Raw genomic sequence first — 22,976 nt, 5'->3', positions numbered from 1 at the left:
CTAAGTTAACGGTGGTCCCCCGAGTGGCATTGATGAGACTGGTTATTTTTCCTAATTGTAAAGGAAAAAAAAAAAATCCTATACTACATTTGCGTTCAAATTTTACATGTTGGTCAGTTGAAAGAAAAAGCTTATACGAAATGGAGATCTCAACTATCTATACCAGAAAATATTCTTTCCTCCTGGAGACTTCTATATACCGTATTTTTCAGACTATAAGTTGTACCTGAGTATAAGACCAGCCAAACTATGAAAAAAAGTGTGACTTATAGTCCGGAAAATACGGTAAACCTCCAATTTCTAAGAGATGTGGTGATCTGCAATGGAGATTGATCCATTGTATCCTAGCTCCAAATAAGGTTATTGCAAAAATGAATGAAAATATTACTTCGATTTGCCCATTTTGTGATGCTGTTATTTATTTATTAAAAAGAGGAATTGTGTTTAATGTGATTGCGATGTAATAATTTATATCCACAACTTTTTTTAACAATGGTGAATAAAAAAGGGGTGTAAAAGTCAAGTCTCTCTCTCTCTCTCTCTCTCTCTCTCTCTCTCTCTCTCTCACACACACACAGTCCAGTCTGCGTCATATGATGTAATTACAAGTCTAAATTGTCAGGTAACTGTATCTTTTTCTGTCCTTATGTCTTCTTCAGAAAAGCTCTGATGGATTTCTTGGTGGATCTGTGCAGTCAATACAATCTGAATCCAGCATATCATTTTCTGGAGCTGCTGTCACCCGATGCTTAGCCCATCAGCTTTAAGCCCAATGCCCTACTGTGTGCCCTGGACATCTCTTGTGCTCTGATCAAAGAGTGAGTGCTGGAGGACAAGATTATCCGCAAGTAAGATTTCGAAACGTGGTTTCATAGAGGTTTTTGACCTCAAGCCTCAGGGTGATATCTTTTTGAAGATCTTTAAATTCTAGGCAGACAGCAGCAACTGTAATGAAACTGGTTACAGTACTACTGATGAGACATCACTACTGTAGATAGACGTTCCAGGGTTTCCCCTACCATTATATAAGGGGGGCCCCCGCCTCCCTTTAAGGTCAAGTAAATTAGATTTTCTTTATAGGGCCAGGTTACAAAATGTTATTTAATTAAATTAAATAGCCATAAGTAATATATTATTTATCTTATTTCCACAATGCAAAGTCTTTTCTGTCTGTGTTTGTGCGTTTACAATTATCCCAATGAGTGTGCACGCACACACACTCAAACACAAACAAAACACTTGCATCACATACAGATGAGCACTAGCGGACAGCGAGCGTGGAGGCAGGAAATATGTCGTGTCAAACAGATGAAAATCAGACAAAAATATTTGCATTATTTAAACACTCACAGGGAACTGAAGATGGCAACAATCGCTCTGCGAGAAGTAGCCGTAATTGCTCTCCTGCTCCAAGTCTGCAGTGCGTATGCAGTCCGTGTATGTTACGTATGTGGTCCAGATGCAGCACGGACTCATTGTGCTTTCGTATAGGATGCGTTTGCAGTCCACTACTAATCCGTGGCTGTTTAGTCCACAAACACAACATTTGTTCATTATTTTGATTTCAAATCATGTATATAACCCAAAATGAACTGTCTGCACACTTAATCACCAAGCTGATCGTGAGTGCGGTGTAACTCCTTCTAAATTATATATATATATATATATATATATATATATATATATATATATATATATATATATATATATATATAAATAACTTTTTCTAGCATTGTCACTCATCACAGTACAGTAATAATCTTTCATAGACATAGTTTAAACTCAATAAATATAAACAACGCATTATTCATGCATTTGACTTCTAGGTTTGTATATAAAAAACATTTAAACAACAATTAGCCTACTTTGCTTGTTAGGATATTGCAAATAAATTTAATTAAAACACTTACAGTAACAGTCAACTCTTGTGCCTTTTGCATTTAAATCTTTATTACAAGCAATCCCACGGGTCTTACTGAGCCTTTTGTCCTCGCTTCATCGCTTTTAAATAGCTTATAAATGCATGCCTATTATAATTTCACTTTTGAATTAGTGGCATATATATATATATATATATATATATATATATATATATATATATATATATATATATGTATATATGGTGGGCTGCGGCTCAACGTCAGCTTCCTCCTAATTTGTGTTCTCTCTCTTCTCTCACAGGGTGCGTTGAGTGGGCTATCATACCGGGGATGACAATTTCTTCCTCCGTTATCTTCTTGATCTCTTCAACATTTGGGTCATAGTCCCCCGGTAGCACGGGTTCAGGAACATTTTAGCAGTGGTTCTCAACATTTTTTTCCACCATGCGCACTATGGTCCAAGTGCCCGTCTCGCGGGCCCACGCATATCATTTACATATTACGTCACCAATACAAACCCACCTGATTTTAAATATTATAGCCTAAACATTATGATATCTAATCGATTAAATTAATTGAAATAAATACATATTTCTAGGCCTTTTCCCCATATATAAAACACCTGATGCTGTAGGAAGCTCAGCTGACCAATTTTGTGATATTCGGCTCGAAAGGAGTGACAGCACAATGAAGTTGTGATTTTGCAGTCTGGATGCTCATGGGAGAATGACTTGACGTGCGACATTGCAGAAAATGTGTGTAAAGCACTTTCAAATGTAATAATATGAGGTTGACTCTAGTGATGTTTTGCCACATTTCTTCAATAAAATGATGATTGCTGCGTAGTATGTTTAAATTTTCCTGATCTTCTTCAAGTGAGTTGCGGAACAAACCGAAAATCCAGCACTTCTCCTTAACTGATACTGCGACTATTCTTGTTTGTATGTGTTCATTCGGATGCTCCATTTGATGACTATTTGAATTGTATTCTGCCAAAGTGCGCGGTTCTAGGCTATGTGTTTGTTAAACGCAGAACGTTATGTGATCTGCTCACTTCTGAAAATAATAGATGAAAAAAAAAATCACTCCACAAAAACATTAGGCTATAGCTTATATTTCTGTAATACATTTTTAAATTAATGTAAAAAATAAAATTGTAAAACTGAAAGGTTTGTTTGTGTATGTGTTTGTTCTGCATGGTGGGCCGCATTTGAATTCGTGATGGGCCGCGGGTTGAGAACCACTGGTCTTGCGCATAAGCTGCCGGCTTGCTTCTGGCAAAGCTTAATTTTTCTTGTCTAAAATAGATATAATGCGGGCTTTAAGGTTGGGTGTCAGATGTCCGTCCTCTTCCGATGAGGCCAATAATTCCTCTTTAATGAGATGCAGCACAGGGAGAAGAGATGACGCTGATCTGTGAAGTCCCCTTGCACACAGCATTGTAGCTGCATTCAGTTTTAATTATAGTGTATGCTTTCTTTTAAACTAAATTATTATAATTATTATTTTTACTTAAGTAAAAAAGAATTCTTAAAAAAAAAATCTAAACGACAGTGTGGACGGTGTCACGGTGGGAAAGTGATGTAATGCCTGTTTCAGACATACTCCGTCTGCAGTGCGTATGCTTTGCGTATTTTTTTACGCACTCATGTTAACGGATTACAGCGTTCACACTGCACGCGGTTGCGGTCTGTTAGTGCGTTCCAGGAGCAGTGCATCTGCAGCAGTGCAGTGATCGATTACATACAGAGTCTATTTTTGCTGTGCTGCATGTGCTGAATTAAAGTGACAGCGCATTGTTCGCAATAAAATGAACATGGATTGCCACTGAAATGCAGTAATTTGACAATAAATGTTTACAAATTTAAGCCTACTTTGTTTCACTCGCAACACATGGTATTTTGGATAGGATTAAAACAATAAAAAGAGCACATTTAAATAAACGAGGCAACATAATATATGCACTTTTATGGAAGCAGAAAAACAAAGTTAATTTAAGAATCATGGGATTGCTTGTAATAAAGATTTAAATGTTAAAGGCACGAGAGTCGACTGTTTCTGTCAGTGGTGTTTTAATTTTAAATATTTGCGATATCCTAACAAGAAAGGTTGACTAATTGTTGTGTTTACAGGTGTTGCCGCTTGCTTGAGCAGCTTATTATACAAATCTAGAAGTCAAATGCATGAATAATATGTTGTTTATATTTTAGATTAAACTAATGTCTATGATTATGAAAGATTGTTAATGTTCTCTGATAAAAGATTGAATGCAGACCACAACTGCGTGCAGTGTGAACGCTGGAATCCATTAATATGGGTGCATAAAAAATGGGCAACGCATGCGCACTGCAGACAGAGTATGTGAAACAGTGTTGAGTGAATCCTGCCCCTGACAAGCATCAAAAGTCCAGGTTTTGACCCAGCTAAACTGTGAACAGGACTTCTCAACCATGAACAGGGTACAAACTTTACACAATAGGATTTGCTGCTTTTAGCTATATATTATCCATTAATATATAATATATAATATTATATATTAATGGATCTTGGCAAATTTAAAAGTGCTGGCTAATGCTAAGCGTAAATACAGTAAGATTGTTATTCATGCCGGCGCTAATGATGTTCGACTTCGCCAGTCGGAGATCACTAAAAATAACTTTAAAGAGGTGTGTGAACTTGCAAGCATGATGTCAGACACTGTAATATGCTCTGGTCCCCTGCCTGCTTACCGTGGTGACGAGATGCATAGCAGATTGTCATTACTCAATGGCTGGATGTCTAAGTGGTGCCCACAGAATAACATAGGTTTCATAGACAATTGGACGAGCTTTTGGGGCAGACCTGACCTGTTTAAAGGAGATGGTCTTCATCCCTCCTGGGGTGGTGCTGCTCTTCTGTCTAGAAATATGGCACATAGTCTTAGTGTTTATACTTGACTAACTGGGGCCCAGGTCAGGAAGCAGACAGACTGGCTAAACCGACCGTCTGCTAGCTGCCTCCCGTCACAGAGGTCAGTTAATTCTCAGCACATAGAGACTCTTTCACCTAGATATCACACTATAGAGACTGTGTCTGTTCCCCGAACTAGAAAATACAAAAAACGTCCAAACCAAGTTAAGGTTAACAATTTAATTGAGGTTCAACAAATAAAAAACAAATGCAATATGGATAAACAAATGATAAAGATTGGCTTATTGAATATCAGATCCATTTCTACGAAAACACTTTTTGTAAATAATATGATAACTGATCATAATATAGATGTGCTCTGTTTGACAGAAACTTGGCTAAAACCTGATGATTACATTATTTTAAATGAGTCCACCCCCCAAGATTATTGTTATAAACACGAGCCGCGTCTAAAAGGCAAAGGGGGAGGAGTTGCTTCAATTTATAACAACGTTTTCAGGATTTCTCAGAGGGCAGGCTTCAAGTATAACTCGTTTGAAGTAATGGTGCTTCATATAACATTATCCAGAGAAACCAATGTTAATGATAAATCCCCTGTTATGTTTGTACTGGCTACTGTATACAGGCCACCAGGGCACCATACAGACTTTATTAAAGAGTTTGGTGATTTTACATCCGAGTTAGTTCTGGCTGCAGATAAAGTCTTAATAGTTGGTGATTTTAATATCCATGTCGATAATGCAAAAGATGCATTGGGATCAGCATTTATAGACATTCTGAACTCTATTGGTGTTAGACAACATGTTTCAGGACCTACTCATTGTCGAAATCATACTCTAGATTTAATACTGTCACATGGAATTGATGTTGATAGTGTTGAAATTATTCAAATGTGATGATATCTCAGATCATTATTTAGTTCTGTGTAAACTTCATATAGCCAAAATTGTAAATTCTACTTCTTGTTACAAGTATCGAAGAACCATCACTTCTACCACAAAAGACTGCTTTTTAAGTTATCTTCCTGATGTATCCGATTTCCTTAGCATATCCAAAACCTCAGAACAACTTGATGATGTAACAGAAACTATGGACTCTCTCTTTTCTAGCACTTTAAATACAGTTGCTCCTTTACGCTTAAGGAAGGTTAAGGAAAACAGTTTGACACCATGGTATAATGAGCATACTCGCACCCTAAAGAGAGCAGCCCGAAAAATGGAGCGCAGCTGGAGGAAAACAAAACTAGAGGTATTTCGTATTGCTTGGCGGGAAAGTAGCATATCCTATAGAAAAGCATTAAAAACTGCTAGATCTGATTACTTTTCTTCTCTTTTAGAAGAAAACAAACATAACCCCAGGTATTTATTCAATACAGTGGCTAAATTAACGAAAAATAAAGCCTCAACAAGTGTTGACATCTCCCAACACCACAACAGTAATGACTTTATGAACTACTTTACTTCTAAAATCGATACTATTAGAGATAAAATTGCAACCATTCAGCCGTCAGCTACAGTATCACATCAGACAGTGCACTATAGACCCCCTGAGGAACAGTTCCACTCATTCTCTACTATAGGAGAGGAAGAATTGTATAAACTTGTTAAATCATCTAAACCAACAACATGTATGTTAGACCCTATACCATCTAAGCTCTTAAAAGAGGTGCTTCCAGAAGTCATAGGTCCTCTTCTGACTATTATTAATTCCTCATTGTCATTAGGATATGTCCCCAAAACCTTCAAACTGGCTGTTATTAAGCCTCTCATAAAAAAGCCACAACTTGACCCCAGAGAACTTGTTAATTATAGACCAATCTCGAATCTCCCTTTTCTGTCCAAGATACTAGAAAAGGTGGTATCCTCACAATTATATTCCTTCTTAGAGAATAATGGTATATGTGAGGATTTCCAGTCAGGATTTAGACCGTATCATAGTACTGAGACTGCTCTCCTTAGAGTTACAAATGATCTGCTCTTATCCTCTGATCGTGGGTGTATCTCTCTATTAGTTTTATTGGATCTTAGTGCTGATTTTGACACAATTGACCACAACATTCTTTTGCATAGACTTGAACACTTTGTTGGCATCAGTGGAAGTGCATTAGCATGGTTTAAATCGTACTTATATGACCGCCATCAGTTCGTAGCAGTGAATGAAGATGTATCATATCGATCACAAGTGCAGTATGGAGTACCTCAAGGCTCAGTACTAGGGCCGCTACTCTTCACGCTTTATATGTTACCCTTGGGAGATATCATCAGGAAACATGGTGTTAGCTTTCACTGTTATGCTGATGATACGCAGCTCTATATTTCCTCGCAGCCTGGTGAAACACACCAATTTAAAAAACTAATGGAATGCATAGTCGATATAAAAAATTGGATGACGAGTAATTTCTTACTGCTAAATTCAGAAAAAACAGAGGTGTTAATCATAGGGCCTAAAAACTCTGCTTGTAATAACCTAGAACACTGTCTAAGACTTGATGGTTGCTCTGTCAATTCTTCGTCATCAGTTAGGAACCTAGGTGTGCTACTTGATCGCAATCTTTCCTTAGAAAGCCACGTTTCTAGCATTTGTAAAACTGCATTTTTCCATCTCAAAAATATATCTAAATTACGGCCTATGCTCTCAATGTCAAATGCAGAAATGTTAATCCATGCATTTATGACTTCAAGGTTAGACTATTGTAATGCTTTATTGGGTGGTTGTTCTGCACGCTTGGTAAACAAACTACAGCTACTCCAAAATGCAGCAGCAAGAGTTCTTACTAGAACCAGGAAGTATGACCATATTAGCCCGGTCCTGTCCACACTGCACTGGCTCCCTATCAAACATCGTATAGATTTTAAAATATTGCTTATTACTTATAAAGCCCTGAATGGTTTAGCACCTCAGTATTTGAATGAGCTCCTTTTACATTATACTCCTCTACGTCCGCTACGTTCTCAAAACTCAGGCAATTTGATAATACCTAGAATATCAAAATCAACTGCGGGCGGCAGATCCTTTTCCTATTTGGCGCCTAAACTCTGGAATAACCTACCTAACATTGTTCGGGAGGCAGACACACTCTTGCAGTTTAAATCTAGATTAAAGACCCATCTCTTTAACCTGGCATACACATAACATACTAATATGCTTTTAATATCCAAATCCGTTAAAGGATTTTTAGGCTGCATTAATTAGGTAAACCGGAACCGGAAAAACTTCACATAACACCGTACTTTCTACATCATTAGAAGAATGGCATCTACGCTAATATTTGTCTGTTTCTCTCTTGTTCCGAGGTCACCGTGGCCACGAGATCCAGTCTGTGTCCAGATCAGAGGGTCACTGCAGTCACCCGGATCCAGTACGTATCCAGACCAGATGGTGGATCAGCACCTAGAAAGGACCTCTACTGCCCTGAAAGACAGCGGAGACCAGGACAACTAGAGCCCCAGATACAGATCCCCTGTAAAGACCTTGTCTCAGAGGAGCACCAGGACAAGACCACAGGAAACAGATGATTCTTCTGCACAATCTGACTTTGCTGCAGCCTGGAATTGAACTACTGGTTTTCGTCTGGTCAGAGGAGAATTGACCCCCCAACTGGGCCTGGTTTGTCCCAAGGTTTTTTTCTCCATTCTGTCACCGATGGAGTTTCGGTTCCTTGCCGCTGTCGCCTCTGGCTTGCTTAGTTGGGGTCACTTCATCTACAGCGATATCATTGACTTGATTGCAAATAAATGCACAGACACTATTTAAACTGAACAGAGATGACATAACTGAATTCAATGATGAACTGCCTTTAACTATCATTTTGCATTATTGAGACACTGTTTTCCAAATGAATGTTGTTCAGTGCTTTGACGCAATGTATTTTGTTTAAAGCACTATATAAATAAAGGTGATTGATTGATTGATTGATTAAGCTATCACATTTAACAGTTAATGGATTTGCACGTCAAGACAAACATGTGCAATAGATAAAGATACCCAGCAATTGACAAAAGCTGCACATTTTGTGATTAAATTACATGTTTAGTTTAATGTACAGTTCAAACAATTGTTCAGTTACACTGCTGCCATTAAAAGAAACAAATGAACACCATGACTCCTTTAAGTGTTTGTGTCTGTCAATTTTCCCCAACCATCCAAACTCACTCCCCCCCCCCCCCCCCCCCCCCCCACACACCAAAAGATGTAAACCTGGGGGAAACACTGCACTCTATTGTAAATCATTTTCTTTGAAAGTCAGCGGTGTGTGCATATGTGAAGAAATGGAGTAACCATTCATTCTTCTTCAATGTTTGTGAGGAAAACAGACATAGATCACATGTAAGTTCAGAAATGTTTAACTTGAGTAGGGATGGGTCAGGATGGTCAACCCTTTGGTTGGTTGGTAAGCACGCTGTTATATATGTATAACTGTCTAAATACTTGCTCAGCTTGCTGAACCTCTTTCTGACATCTTTAATCTCTAAATTGATCCCAGTCATAGTTCCACTGCTACACTGCAAATAAAAAACTATTTTATCCAAAGTGACCTGCAAATAAGTAATACAACAAAGCAATTAATTATAATAATGCAGCAACATGAAAAGTGCTAAATACAAAGTTCCCAAATTGAAGAATAGAAAAGTTATAGAATAGAGATTCAAATTAGCATATCTATACCATATCTGTCAGTTGCATTCAAGGTGATAGTCATTCAGACAGCCCACATACAGTACTTATAAAGTTAGCTTTTTTTCAGTGTCATTTAAGTGTGCAGTTTCACAAATATGTTGTCTCACATCCATGGTCTAAGAATGTGTGACAAAGTGGAGAAACTGTTTTTTTTTTTTTTTTTTTTTTCAAGTAGGATTACACTTCAACTAAAATGTGGAACAAAGCTGAAATGATGTATACTGTTTCATACACTTCAGTCTTCTCTAATGTGCTCTCATTTGTCTGCACAGTAATATACAGGAAATGGCACACACTAAATGTCTTATGTGCCTACTTTTATTAACAGTAGTTTCTTTACTATTAGCTTAAATTAAATGTAACTGCCTCTAAAATAAAGTTATTTGAATGTTTCATGAGTAATATTAGTATTTGTATATGAGTAATTAAATTAGATAATGTGATTTATTGGTGTTTGATGGAACCCAAAATTCTTTCTCTGAAGAAGTTTTCTCTAAGCAGTGTATTGTGGTTAGTGTGATACTTCCTCTACAAGACATTGCAAACATGTGCATATGAAGTCTAATTTTGCCCACTTCTCATGTGAAACTTCAGAGATCTGTGTTGCTTCTTATCTTATCTTGATCATGCATATGAAAATAGCCACAAAGTAGTGAGTTTGCTGCACAGGAAAAGATCATTTGAATGCTAGGTATCATCCGGGTGGTTTACTCTCGATTTCTTTTTTTTTCCTCATTAAAAAAAAAAAAAAAAAATCCAGATTAAATACAGCATAGCTTTGTTTTTTAAAAAAAAACAAAAAAAAAACAAGACAACAATAGATATACATGACAATTCAGTTTAATTACTTTGGTAAGTGACAGCATAAAGCTAAAGATGTATTTAAACTTGATTAATATACGTTTAAAGGCAAACCTTACTATTGTTCTTTTTTATAATATAAGCTATTTAAAATGATATTTTATGCCATCTCTTTAATACGTTTAAATAAACCTCTCTCATTCTTCACATCAGTTTCACTTTCTCTCATCACATTGAAAACACTGCGTTTGGTGGTGACTAACCAAAATCAGAAGGCCTTGGTTTAAGTAAATCCAGTGCCCTCCCCCACCAACCCCCCCATCCCCCCTCCCCCCATACCCTGGTGCCCGTGATCTGTCAGAAGTGCGAGTTTGACCCAGCCCATGTCCTGCTGTTAAAAGACAATATCAGTCACCAACAGCTGCCTGCCAAGTGCCTGAGCGAGCTGAATATCATGGAACTATGTCCTGTATCAAACACTAGGTACGGGATAAAAAATGTCATGACACCACAGTTGAAAATGACTCCGCTGCTTAATAATTTTGCGGAAACTGTGAAACAGTTGTTCTTTCCTCAGGAATCTTTAATGTATAGAAAGTAAAAAATATATATGGGGAGCCACAATAATCAATTTTGGTAGTGTGCTGGATAGCAACTTAATTACATCCCATGAAAAATGTTTGTACTGATGTAAAGAACAGTTTCAAAGTTTCAATTTAGATTCATTTTCAGGTCCACCACTTCCTGTTCAGACACACTCTTAGATGTATCCACTTATAGTACCCTTGTTTAGCCAGGGCTATTATTACATAGCATGCTTAAACACAGCACCTAAAGGCTTTAAGCCATGTGGCATTTCACTGTGCAAGTATTTTACTGTCTAGCCAAATGTAAAAAGTTTTCACATTCATTTACCTTCAAATGTTGTAGTGGTTTGATTTTTTTCCAGTGCTAAAATCCAGCCTAATCCAGTGCTTTTCCAGCCTAAAATGGTTTATACACCTGCCCTGAATTACTCAGATACTGATAGTTTTCACAGTTGCTTTACTGTATATGTAGTTAAATTGCTTTGTTTGCGTCCTGTCACAGGACGTACTATGGAATTTAATAATTAAAATAACCCGGCCAATTGAAATTAAACAAGACAATGTTTATGTGTTCATTTTTCATGCTGATTGTTACTGTGATGCTTTAATTCTCAATGCACTTTTTTCAGAAGAACATGTTACTTGTCATGTCAATTCCTCTTTAGGTTTTGTAGTTGCATTAGTGTTCTTTCATCTGATTTTGTTAACATGCAGTAGTGTCCAGACTCAGTCCATGAGGTGCCAAAGTCCTGTAGAGTTCAGCTCCAACCCAAATGAAACACACCTGCCTGGAAGTTTAGCTAATTCAGGTGTGTTTCAAATCAAGAGCTAAAATCTGCAGGACTCTGGCCCTCAAGGACTGAGTTTGGACAACCCTGAGTAGAGGCTTTGGAGCTTTATAGAAGTGTAGCACCATCTATTGCCAGAATTTTGTACTGCTTTTTTTTTGCATTGTGTGCTACTTATTTTTGGTTTACACTAACATAAAAAAAGGGTGCCTTTAACATTTTTATTAATGTTATTGCTTTTGGGGGAAGTTGTGGCCATATTCAAACTCATAATTCAATATGTTGCGAATTTGGGTCTAGGGCTGGTAGGAAATGTAGGTGGGGGAGTGAATGTTACAGTGCTCTCTCCACCCGTTTTCTTGTAGGAATGTCTTGGACTGTCTTCATTACATCCACTGGGGATCTATCCTACTCCTCAGTCACTGAAGTCAAGTCCAGGACAAACATTTCCACTGCAGGATAATTTTGCTTATATTTTCTGAAGTCCTAGTCTCTGTAATTGTGGCCTTTCCATCTGCTTCTGTGCCTTCAATGCCATGAAAAGCCTCTGATATTTCTCCTCCTATGATATCAAGGACCATATCAGTGAAATCACCCCTCTTATATGGCTTGTTACCTGTTTGGGGGTTCTTGGCTTCAGTAAGGTCTTTTGTTGCCTTAGCCCTAAGGTTTTTCCATCGCAACATAACTTGTTTTATGGTCCTCTTTTGGCCAGACCCATGGCTTTGATATGATTGGTTATGTCCTCCAAATGTTGTATTTTCCTTTTTTGGTCAGTCCTCCACCCTTTGCAGAGCTGAAACCTCCTACTATTGAGGCACAATTGGCCTGAACACCCTCCAACATTGCACAGGTTTCTGCCACAGTGAAATTAGGCCCTTTTGATTCCATGGTTCCAACTCTGTGATCTCCCCAACACTAATCTTAAAAGCCTTGAGCAAGATTGCTTTTGCTTGTGTTAAATTATTAGGCTTACACCAATCAGATCATTGCTGGTTAATGGGTGACACCATTTAAACACATTGTGTCTTTGCACCCATTTCTCCTAGCCTACAGAGGCATCCATGTGGCATGTATTGTTCATCGTTACCATAGGAGAAGGTACCGTCAAAGGGTGCATGCAGAGTGTGCCAAACTACTCGTGCAATACTGAAGAACTGGAGAATTCAGAAGAACTGTATGCACGTTTTCGCTTTGGGAGAGATGACATTAAAGCGTTAGTTCACCCCAAAAAAATATGTCATTAATAATCCTCATGTCGTTCCAAACCAGTAAGACCTCCATTTATCTTTGGAACAGAGTTTAAGATATTTTACATTTAGTCCGAGAGCTCTCAGTCCCTCCATTGAAACTGTGTGTACGGTATACTGTCCATGTCCAGAAAGGCAATAAAAACATCATCAAAGTAGTCCATGTGACATCAGAGGGTCAGTTAGAATTTTTTGAAGCATCGAAAATAAAATTTGGTCTAAAAATAGCAAAAACTACGACTTTATTCAGCATAGTCTTCTCTTCCGTGTCTGTTGTGAGAGAGTTACATTTAGAGATACATTTTTAAAGCAGTTTAATTTAGTGGATGTTTTCATCCACGAACATAACGAAAGGGTAGTGAATTTGCCCACAGTGTACTGTTGAGTTTTTTTTATTTATTTCAAAGCATTTTCCCATCATTCCATTAGCTCAAACAAAGGCTTCGTCCGTAATCACATAATTCTCTACTATATAGTATGGAAAAAGCAGTATGCGACAAATTAGTATGTTTGAATCTTTTGAGTTCATAAAAGAGTAGGCGAGAATTGCAATAACTCTCGCGAGATTCAGTTGTACGTATACTTAATTTGCGTTCTAATATGCCTACTCACCTACTATATAGTAGGGAAAAAGAGTATGTAAAGAAAGAAGTATGTTCGAAACCTTGAACCATAAAACAGTAGGCGAGATATCCCCGGATGTCCTACTGCTTCAGTGAAGATTCTGAAGGGTTCATCGATGGATACTTTTCAATCCCAGAATGCCACGCGAAAGGGATAAATCATCATCGAACGTGAAGGAGAGCAGCGTAGAGGGTGTTTACAAAGGTGAGTATTATAAAACAAAACACAGTTCCCATGTGATAAAATCGTATTTGTTGAGCTACTGTAGAGTAAACTGTTGATTTGTTAAGGTGTAAAGACGCTAGACAGTAACATTATAGTATATTTGTAATAAAAAAAACAACAACAACAAAACGTTTTATTATGTAAAGTGAACAGCGGATCTCCAGTAAGCACATTTACGTCTCCAAAGTGGATTTGCATGAACCATATACTGTACATCTTAAAGACAATTAATTGTCTGTGTAATATGAGACAGAGAAATGTTCTAACATAATTGCAAAAGACCAAATTACATGAACAGATATCTGAGTGAGAGATGTGTGTGTTATTATGTTGATTTCACTGTCTGTATTGCTTTAGATTAATGTAAGTAATGTAAATAAATAAATCTACATTAAGTAAACATAATTTATCTAAAACCTGAAACCAAAATATAAAGTAAGATCATTCTGTTACTTCTAATACAGAAATGAAATTACACTGTGCTGTTAAAATGACTGCTTTTGTTTTGTGTTTGTGCATCTTTGCAGGATCTGAAATGTCTGCAGACAGCTGTGTGCTCTGAGGATGGAGAAGATGTGCCATGAGTGAAATGCTCCATCACTGCATCTCCTCTTGTTTTCTCATCAGGACCAGATGTTGCTGTGGTCTCTTCATCCTCAGTGAGCCCAGAGCCAGTGAGAACATCTAGAGAAAGACCAAAAGACACTGAGGATGTGATTTTGGTCAAGTTTGTTCTGCTGGTTTCTGTTCATACAACATCAGTCAATAAAACCAGAGTTTCAGAAGTTTCTAAAGTATCATCTAATAATGTCATGAAGAATCTGAAAGTCAGGCTCCATCGAATGATACTGTGTGAACACAAACCAGCAGGAGAAACCTGACCAAAATCACCTTTTGTGTTTGGACAGAATGAAGGCAAGTCATTAAGTTGGCTTGAGAAAGCCAACTCACTGAAATCCTATTTAAACTTCTTCTTCTTCTTTTTCTTCTTCTTCTTCTTATTTTTCTATCTATCAATCTGACTATTTCTATCTATCTATCTATCTATCTATCTATCTATCTATCTATCTATCTATCATAGATCATAAATCATGGTAAACTATGATAAATCATACTAGAATCAGTAAATCATACTTGAATGTCAGTTATGTCATCTCTGTTCAGTTTAAATAGTGTCTGTGCATTTATTTGCAATCAAGTCAATGATATCGCTGTAGATGAAGTGACCCCAACTAAGCAAGCCAGAGGCGACAGCGGCAAGGAACCGAAACTCCATCAGTGACAGAATGGAGAAAAAAACCTTGGGAGAAACCAGGCTCAGTTGGGGGGCCAGTTCTCCTCTGACCAGACGAAACCAGTAGTTCAATTCCAGATATTCTAGGTATTATCAAATTGCCTGAGTTTTAGGAACATAGCGGACGTAGAGGAGTATAATGTAAAAGGAGCTCATTCAAATACTGAGGTGCTAAACCATTCAGGGCTTTATAAGTAATAAGCAATATTTTAAAATCTATACGATGTTTGATAGGGAGCCAGTGCAGTGTGGACAGGACCGGGCTAATATGGTCATACTTCCTGGTTCTAGTAAGAACTCTTGCTGCTGCATTTTGGACTAGTTTGTTTACCAAGCGTGCAGAACAACCACCCAATAAAGCATTACAATAGTCTAACCTTGAAGTCATAAATGCATGGATTAACATTTCTGCATTTGACATTGAGAGCATAGGCCGTAATTTAGATATATTTTTGAGATGGAAAAATGCAGTTTTACAAATGCTAGAAACGTGGCTTTCTAAGGAAAGATTGCGATCAAGTAGCACGCCTAGGTTCCTAACTGATGACGAAGAATTGACAGAGCAACCATCAAGTCTTAGACAGTGTTCTAGGTTATTACAAGCAGAGTTTTTAGGCCCTATGATTAACACCTCTGTTTTTTCTTAATTTAGCAGTAAAAAATTACTCGTCATCCAATTTTTTATATCGACTATGCATTCCATTAGTTTTTCAAATTGGTGTGTTTCACCGGGCTGCGAGGAAATATAGAGCTGAGTATCATCAGCATAACAGTGAAAGCTAACACCATGTTTCCTGATGATATCTCCCAAGGGTAACATATAAAACGTGAAGAGTAGCGGCCCTAGTACTGAGCCTTGAGGTACTCCATACTGCACTTGTGATCGATATGATACATCTTCTTTCACTGCTACGAACTGATGGCGGTCATATACAGTAAGTACGATTTAAACCATGCTAATGCACTTCCACTGATGCCAGCAAAGTGTTCAAGTCTATGCAGAAGAATGTTGTGGTCAATTGTGTCAAACGCAGCACTAAGATCCAATAAAACTAATAGAGAGATACACCCACGATCAGATGATAAGAGCAGATCATTTGTAACTCTAAGGAGAGCAGTCTCAGTACTATGATACGGTCTAAATCCTGACTGGAAATCCTCACATATACCATTTTTCTCTAAGAAGGAATATAATTGTGAGGATACCACCTTTTCTAGTATCTTGGACAGAAAAGGGAGATTCGAGATTGGTCTATAATTAACAAGTTCTCTGGGGTCAAGTTGTGTTTATTTTTATTTATTTTTTTATGAGAGGCTTAATAACAGCCAGTTTGAAGGTTTTGGGGACATATCCCAATAACAATGAGGAATTAATAATAGTCAGAAGAGGACCTATGACTTCTGGAAGCACCTCTTTTAGGAGCTTAGATGGTATAGGGTCTAACATACATGTTGTTGGTTTAGATGATTTAACAAGTTTATACAATTCTTCCTCTCCTATGGTAGAGAATGAGTGGAACTGTTCCTCAGGGGGTCTATAGTGCATTGTCTGATGTGATACTGTAGCTGACGGCTGAATGGTTGCAATTTTATCTCTAATAGTATCGGTTTAAGAAGTAAAGTAGTTCATAAAGTCATTACTGTTGTGGTGTTGGGAAATGTCAACACTTGTTGAGGCTTTATTTTTCGTTAATTCAGCGACTGTATTGAATAAATACCTGGGGTTATGTTTGTTTTCTTCTAAAAGAGAAGAAAAGTAATCAGATCTAGCAGTTTTTAATGCTCTTCTATAGGATATGCTACTTTCCCGCCAAGCAATACGAAATACATGTAGTTTTGTTTTCATACTTGAACATGGTAAATTGTGGTATACTGTAGTAAATCATGGTAAACTACGGTAAATCGTGGTAAATCATGCTAGAATCAGTAAATCATACTTGAACATGGTAAATCATGGTATACTATAGTAAATCATGGTAAACTATGGTAAATCATGGTAAACTATGGTAAATCTATCTGTCTATCTATCTATCTATCTGTCCTAATAATATGTTAATCATGCTAATATCATGCTAGCAACATGCTAGTCGCATGCTAGTCATGCTAGAAACATGCTAGCAACATGCTAATCATGCTAGAAACATGCTAGTCGAATGCTAGTCATGCTAGAAACATGCTAATCACCCTAGAAACATGCTAGCAACATGCTAATCATACTAAAATCATGTTAGCAACATGATAGTCGCATGCTAGTCATACTAGAAACATGCTAGCAACATGCTAGAGACATGCTAGCGACATGCTAGCGACATGCTAGCAAAACATGCTAATCATGCTAAAATCATGCTAGAAACATGGTAGCAAATGCTAAACATACTAGAAACATGCTAGTTGCATGCTAGTCATGGTAGAAACATGTTAATCATGCTAGAAACATGTTAGCGACATGGTAGCAACATGCTAATCATGCTAGCAACATGCTAGTCGCATGCTAATCATGCTAGAAACATGTTAACAAAATGCTAGCAACATGTTAATAATGCTAGAAACATGCTAGCAAACATGCTAATCATGCTAGAAACATGGTAGCAAAATTCTAGTCACATGCTAGTCAATTCAATTTCAATTCAAGTTTATTTGTATAGCGCTTTTTACAAAACAAATCGTTACAAAGCAACTTTACAGAAAATTATGTTTCTACAATATTTAGTAGTAGCTAGTAGTTTGTGCACATTTGACAGGATTTTAGAAAAACTAAAAAATAATAATAATACAAGACGTAGTCAGCTAGACGATGAACTATCAATATTATTAATTAAGTTATTATATGATTAAGTCACACATTTAGGAATAATTGTTAGTTCTGTTTGTTCATTCAGGGTTAGCATCATCTGGGGTCCTCTGAGGGTCAGCATCATCTCTTCTCAGGTGTTCTGGATCCAGACTGGAGCTTGTTTAAATCCTAGTTACCACGGGATGTAAATCCCGTGGCGAAACATAGAAACAAAATACAGACATCATTAGCATAGCTGCTGATCCAACAAAGTAAAATTTATGTAACCCAAGCTAATGAATAAAAATGCACCTTTGATCAGATGCAACTACACTCACAATTAAAAAGATACATTATTCGAATGCTTGGCGAAAGAGATGTGTTTTTAATCTAGATTTAAACAAAGAGAGTGTGTCTGAACCCCGAACATTATCAGGAAGGCTATTCCAGAGTTTGGGAGCCAAATGTGAGAAGGCTCTACCTCCTTTAGTGGACTTTGCTATCCTAGGAACTACCAAAAGTCCAGCGTTTTGTGACCTTAGGGTGCGTGATGGGTTGTAACGTGGTAGAAGGCTAGTTAGGTACGCTGGAGCTAAACCATTTAGGGCCTTATAGGTAAGTAATGATAATTTGTAACTGATGCGGAACTTAATAGGTAGCCAGTGCAGAGACTGTAAAATTGGGGTAATATGATCATATTTTCTTGACCTCGTAAGGACTCTAGCTGCTGCATTTTGGACGACCTGTAGCTTGTTTATTGAAGAAGCAGGACAACCACCTAGAAGTGCATTACAATAGTCCAGTCTAGAGGTCATGAATGCATGAACTAGCTTTTCTGCATCAGAAACAGATAACATGTTTCGTAGCTTGGCAATGTTTCTAAGATGGAAGAATGCAATTTTTGTAACATTGGAAATATGATTTTCAAAAGACAAATTGCTGTCTAATATAACACCCAGATTTCTGACTGTAGAGGAAGTAACAGTACATCCGTCTAGTTGCAGATTGTAATCTACAAGATTCTGTGTAGTGTTAATTCTGTGTAATTAATATCTCCGTCTTATCCGAATTTAATTGGAGAAAATTCTTTGTCATCCAATCTTTTACATTTTTAACACACTCTGTTAGCTTAGATAATTGGGAAGTTTCATCTGGTCTCGTTGATATATATAGCTGAGTATCATCAGCATAACAGTGGAAGCTAATTCCGTATTTTCTAATAATATTACCAAGGGGCAACATGTATATTGAAAATAGAAGGGGACCTAGGACGGATCCTTGTGGCACTCCATATTTTACTGATGATAAATGAGATGACTCCCCATTTAAGTAAACAAAATGGTAGCGATCGGACAGGTAGGATCTAAACCATCTTAGAGCCTGCCCTTGAATACCTGTATAGTTTTGTAGTCGATCTATGAGTATGTCATGATCTATGGTGTCGAACGCAGCACTAAGATCAAGTAAGACTAGAAATGAGATGCAGCCTTGGTCTGACGCAAGGAGCAGGTCATTTGTAATTTTAACAAGTGCAGTTTCTGTGCTATGGTGGGGCCTAAAACCTGACTGAAATTCTTCATACAGATCATTTTTATGCAGGAAGGTGCTCAATTGAGCAGACACAACTTTTTCTAAAATTTTAGACATAAATGGAAGATTTGAAATAGGCCTATAATTTGCCAGGTCACTAGGATCTAGTTTTGGTTTCTTAATAAGAGGCTTGATAACCGCCAGCTTGAATGGTTTTGGGACGTGTCCTAAAGATAACGACGAGTTAATGATATTGAGAAGCGGTTCTTCGGCTACAGGTAACAGCTCTTTCAGTAATTTAGTGGGTACAGGATCTAATAAACATGTTGTTGGTTTAGATACAGTGATAAGTTTATTTAGCTCCTCCTGTCCTATGGTTGTAAAGCACTGCAGTTTATGTTTGGGTGCGATGGATGAAACTGAAGTGTTAGATGCTGTAGAATCTACATTCGCTATTGTATTTCTAATGTTATCTATTTTATCAGTGAAGAAATTCATAAAGTCATTACTATTTAACGTTGGTGGAATATTTGAATCAGGTGGCGTCTGGTAATTTGTTAACTTAGCCACTGTGCTAAATAAAAACCTTGGATTGTTTTGGTTATTTTCAATGAGTTTGTGTATATGCTCTGCCCTAGCAGTTTTTAGACCCTGTCTATAGCTGGACATACTGTTTTTCCATGCAATTCTAAAAACTTCTAAGTTAGTTTTTCTCCATTTGCGTTCAAGACTACGAGTTACTTTCTTGAGAGAGTGAGTATTACTGTTATACCATGGTGCAGTACGTTTTTCTCTAACTTTTTTCAATTTGATTGGGGCAACAGCTTCTAATGTATTAGAGAAAATAGTGCCCATGTTGCCAGTCATTTCATCTAGTTCATGTGTATTTTTGGGTACCAGTAGCAGTTGAGATAGATCAGGCAGGTTATTTGCGAATCTGTCTTTGGTGGCTGGAACAATAGTTCTGCCCAGACGGTATCGCTGCGACATATAGTTAATATCAGTTATACGCAGCATGCACGATACGAGGAAATGGTCTGTAATATCATCACTTTGAGATACAATATCTATAGCAGTAAGATCGATGCCATGCGATATAATTAAATCTAGTGTATGATTAAAACGATGAGTGGGCCCGGTGACATTTTGCTTGACTCCAAAGGAGTTTATTAGGTCAGTAAACGCAAGTCCTAATGTATCATTTGTATTATCAACGTGAATATTAAAATCTCCCATGATTAGCGCCTTATCAACTGTAACTAGAAGGTCTGAGAGGAAATCTGCAAATTCTTTTAGGAATTCTGTATACGGCCCTGGTGGTCTATACACAGTAGCCAGAGCAAGAGATACATTAGATTTCTTTTGCATGTCTGACAGAGTAACATTTAGCATTAGTATTTCAAAAGAGTTAAACCTGTATCCTGTTTTCTGGGTAACATTGAGAATATCACTATATATTGTTGCAACACCCCCGCCACGACCAGTCTGACGGGGCTCATGTTTATAACAGTAGTTTGGTGGAGTAGACTCATTTAGACCAAAATAATCATTTGGTTTTAGCCAGGTTTCAGTCAAGCAGAGTAAATCAAAACTATTATCTGTGATCATTTCATTTACAATAACTGCTTTTGGTGCGAGTGATCTAATATTTATTAGCCCAAACTTTAAAAATTGTTTTTGTTCATTTACTTTACATTTTTCTGGTTTAATTACGATAAGATTTTTTCTAGATCCTACATTATATTTATATTTATATTTTGACCTCACTATTCGGGGAACAGACACAGTCTTAATAGGTTTTACAGCACAAGTACTTTTATCATTTAAGCGGGTGGAACAAAACTCATCATAATGGTTATTTGAGAATTGTCTTACTAGTCACATGGAGCGAAGTGTCCTGGAGATGTTGTCAGAGAGAAGCTCCGCTCCGACTCGACTGGGGTGTAATCCATCAGCACGAAACAGTCTAGGACGCTCCCAGAAAAGATTCCAGTTATTAACAAATAGCAGTTTATGTTCTTTACACCATGACAACAACCATTCATTTAAAGCAAAAAGTCTACTGAACCTTTCGTGTCCTCGTCGATACGTGGGCAGTGGTCCTGACACGACGATCGTCGCCGCGGGCGTCGTGCTGCGAACCGTCTCGATCAGGCTCCTGAAGTCCCTCTTCAGCGTCTCCGTCTGCCGCAGCGTGGTGTCGTTAACCCCGGCGTGAAGCACGACCGCTCTCGGGCTCTCGTCGTCCTTCAGGATCGCGGGTATCTGCGCAGAAACATCGAGAACACGAGCACCAGGCAAACAATGAGTGTGCACTTTACCTTCGGCTAACGTAGCACTTACGTGTCGGACGATGGAGTCTCCGATGATCACAGCGTCGCGTCCTGTCTCGCGGAGGGGAGCGAAGCGGTTCTGGATGGAGATCTCGAAGGCAGGAGGGGGAGATGTCGTCGCCCGGGACCCGGCTCGCATCCTCCGCTGTGGATGCACCCAGGGTCCGTGGTGTCCCGGCGTCGCAGTGAAGGACATCTGGGAAGATCGCGTCCTGGGTGCACCGGGCCTGCGCAGAGAAACACACGGAGTAGACGTGGTGGGACTGTTAACAGCACGCTGTATACTTACCCCGGACTTGTGAGCGTCAGCCCGGGATGATTCCAGCGTGGCTCTCCGCTCTCTCAGCTCGGCCTGCCTCCGTTCCAGGTCGCGAATCTGCTTCCCCACGGCCTCGAGCTCGAGCTGCACAGAGTGGAGACATTCATCCGCCATTAAAGCAAGTAACAGTGAGTACAGCAGTGGTAATGTGTGTGAATAGAGTATTAGCAATGTAAGCTCAGTTAGCAGCAACCACGCTTGCTGATGCTAACTGGCTAAAAGCTAATAGCGACCCGGGAGATCAAAATAAATCTAGTGATAGCGAGTCGCTCTAATTGTTTTTGTTGTAGAATACAATAGAGGATATATTCACGCGTTATATAAACGGAAACGATGGTGTATAAAATAGATTTTTAAGTTAAAAATAGTCAATGAAAAGAATATAGTGACGGAGCTCAACGCAGTTCAGCCGTCAACAACAAACAGGAAGTGACGTATTAAAAAAAAAAGATGTAAACTAAATGTAAACTAGTCATGCTTGAAACATGCTAATCATGCTAGAAACATGCTAGCGACATGCTAGTCGCATGCTAATCATGCTAGCAACATGCTAGTCGCATGCTAATCATGCTAGCAACATGTTAATAATGCTAGAAAAATGTTAACAACATGTTAATCATGGTAAAATAATGCTAGCAAAATGCTAGTCGCATGCTAGTCATGCTAGAAAAATGCTAGCAACATGTTAATCATGCTAGTTGCATGCTAATCATGCTAGAAACATGCTAGCAAAATGTTAATCATGCTAGAAACATGCTAATCATGCTAGAGACATGCTAACGAAATGTTAATCATGCTAAAATCATGATAGAAACATGTTAACAACATGCTAACAACATGCTAATCATACGAGAAACATGTTAGCAAAGTGCTAGTCAAATGCTAATCATGCTAGAAATATACTAGCAACATGCTAGTCATGATAACAATATGCTAGCAACATGCTATTAACATGCTAATCATGTTAGAAACATGTTAGCAACAT

At 38.0% G+C, this 22,976-nt stretch overlaps 1 protein-coding gene and 1 long non-coding RNA gene across 4 annotated transcripts; one reads left to right on the top strand and one right to left on the bottom strand.

Annotated features, from left to right (window-relative positions):
* The first annotated feature begins 659 nt into the window (after window positions 1-659).
* Window positions 660-8,892, top strand: LOC128030964 (uncharacterized). The gene is made up of 2 exons (XR_008188008.1): window positions 660-848; window positions 8,084-8,892. It is a non-coding gene; the product is annotated as an uncharacterized LOC128030964 (long non-coding RNA).
* An 8,775-nt stretch (window positions 8,893-17,667) lies between these two features.
* LOC128030953 (uncharacterized) lies at window positions 17,668-22,399 on the bottom strand. 3 transcript variants are annotated; one of them, XM_052619057.1, is made up of 3 exons: window positions 21,962-22,398; window positions 21,683-21,899; window positions 21,351-21,604 (listed from the first exon to the last, which is right to left on the bottom strand). In XM_052619057.1, exons 1-3 carry the CDS (start codon window positions 22,103-22,105, stop codon window positions 21,543-21,545), a joined length of 423 nt encoding a protein of 140 aa, XP_052475017.1. In that variant the 5' UTR covers window positions 22,106-22,398; the 3' UTR covers window positions 21,351-21,542. The 3 variants fall into 3 exon arrangements, with proteins under 3 accessions (XP_052475015.1, XP_052475016.1, XP_052475017.1); XM_052619055.1 differs by adding an exon at window positions 17,668-17,998 and having other exon boundaries at window positions 21,215-22,396; XM_052619056.1 differs by having other exon boundaries at window positions 20,406-21,604; window positions 21,683-22,399.
* Window positions 22,400-22,976: the final 577 nt, after the last annotated feature.

The sequence above is a fragment of the Carassius gibelio genome, chromosome A16 (genome assembly GCF_023724105.1).
Source record: "Carassius gibelio isolate Cgi1373 ecotype wild population from Czech Republic chromosome A16, carGib1.2-hapl.c, whole genome shotgun sequence".
NCBI classification, from domain to species: Eukaryota; Metazoa; Chordata; class Actinopteri; order Cypriniformes; family Cyprinidae; genus Carassius; species Carassius gibelio.
Note: the sequence above shows the minus strand (reverse complement) of the source record. Positions and strands in the feature narration are given on the sequence as shown.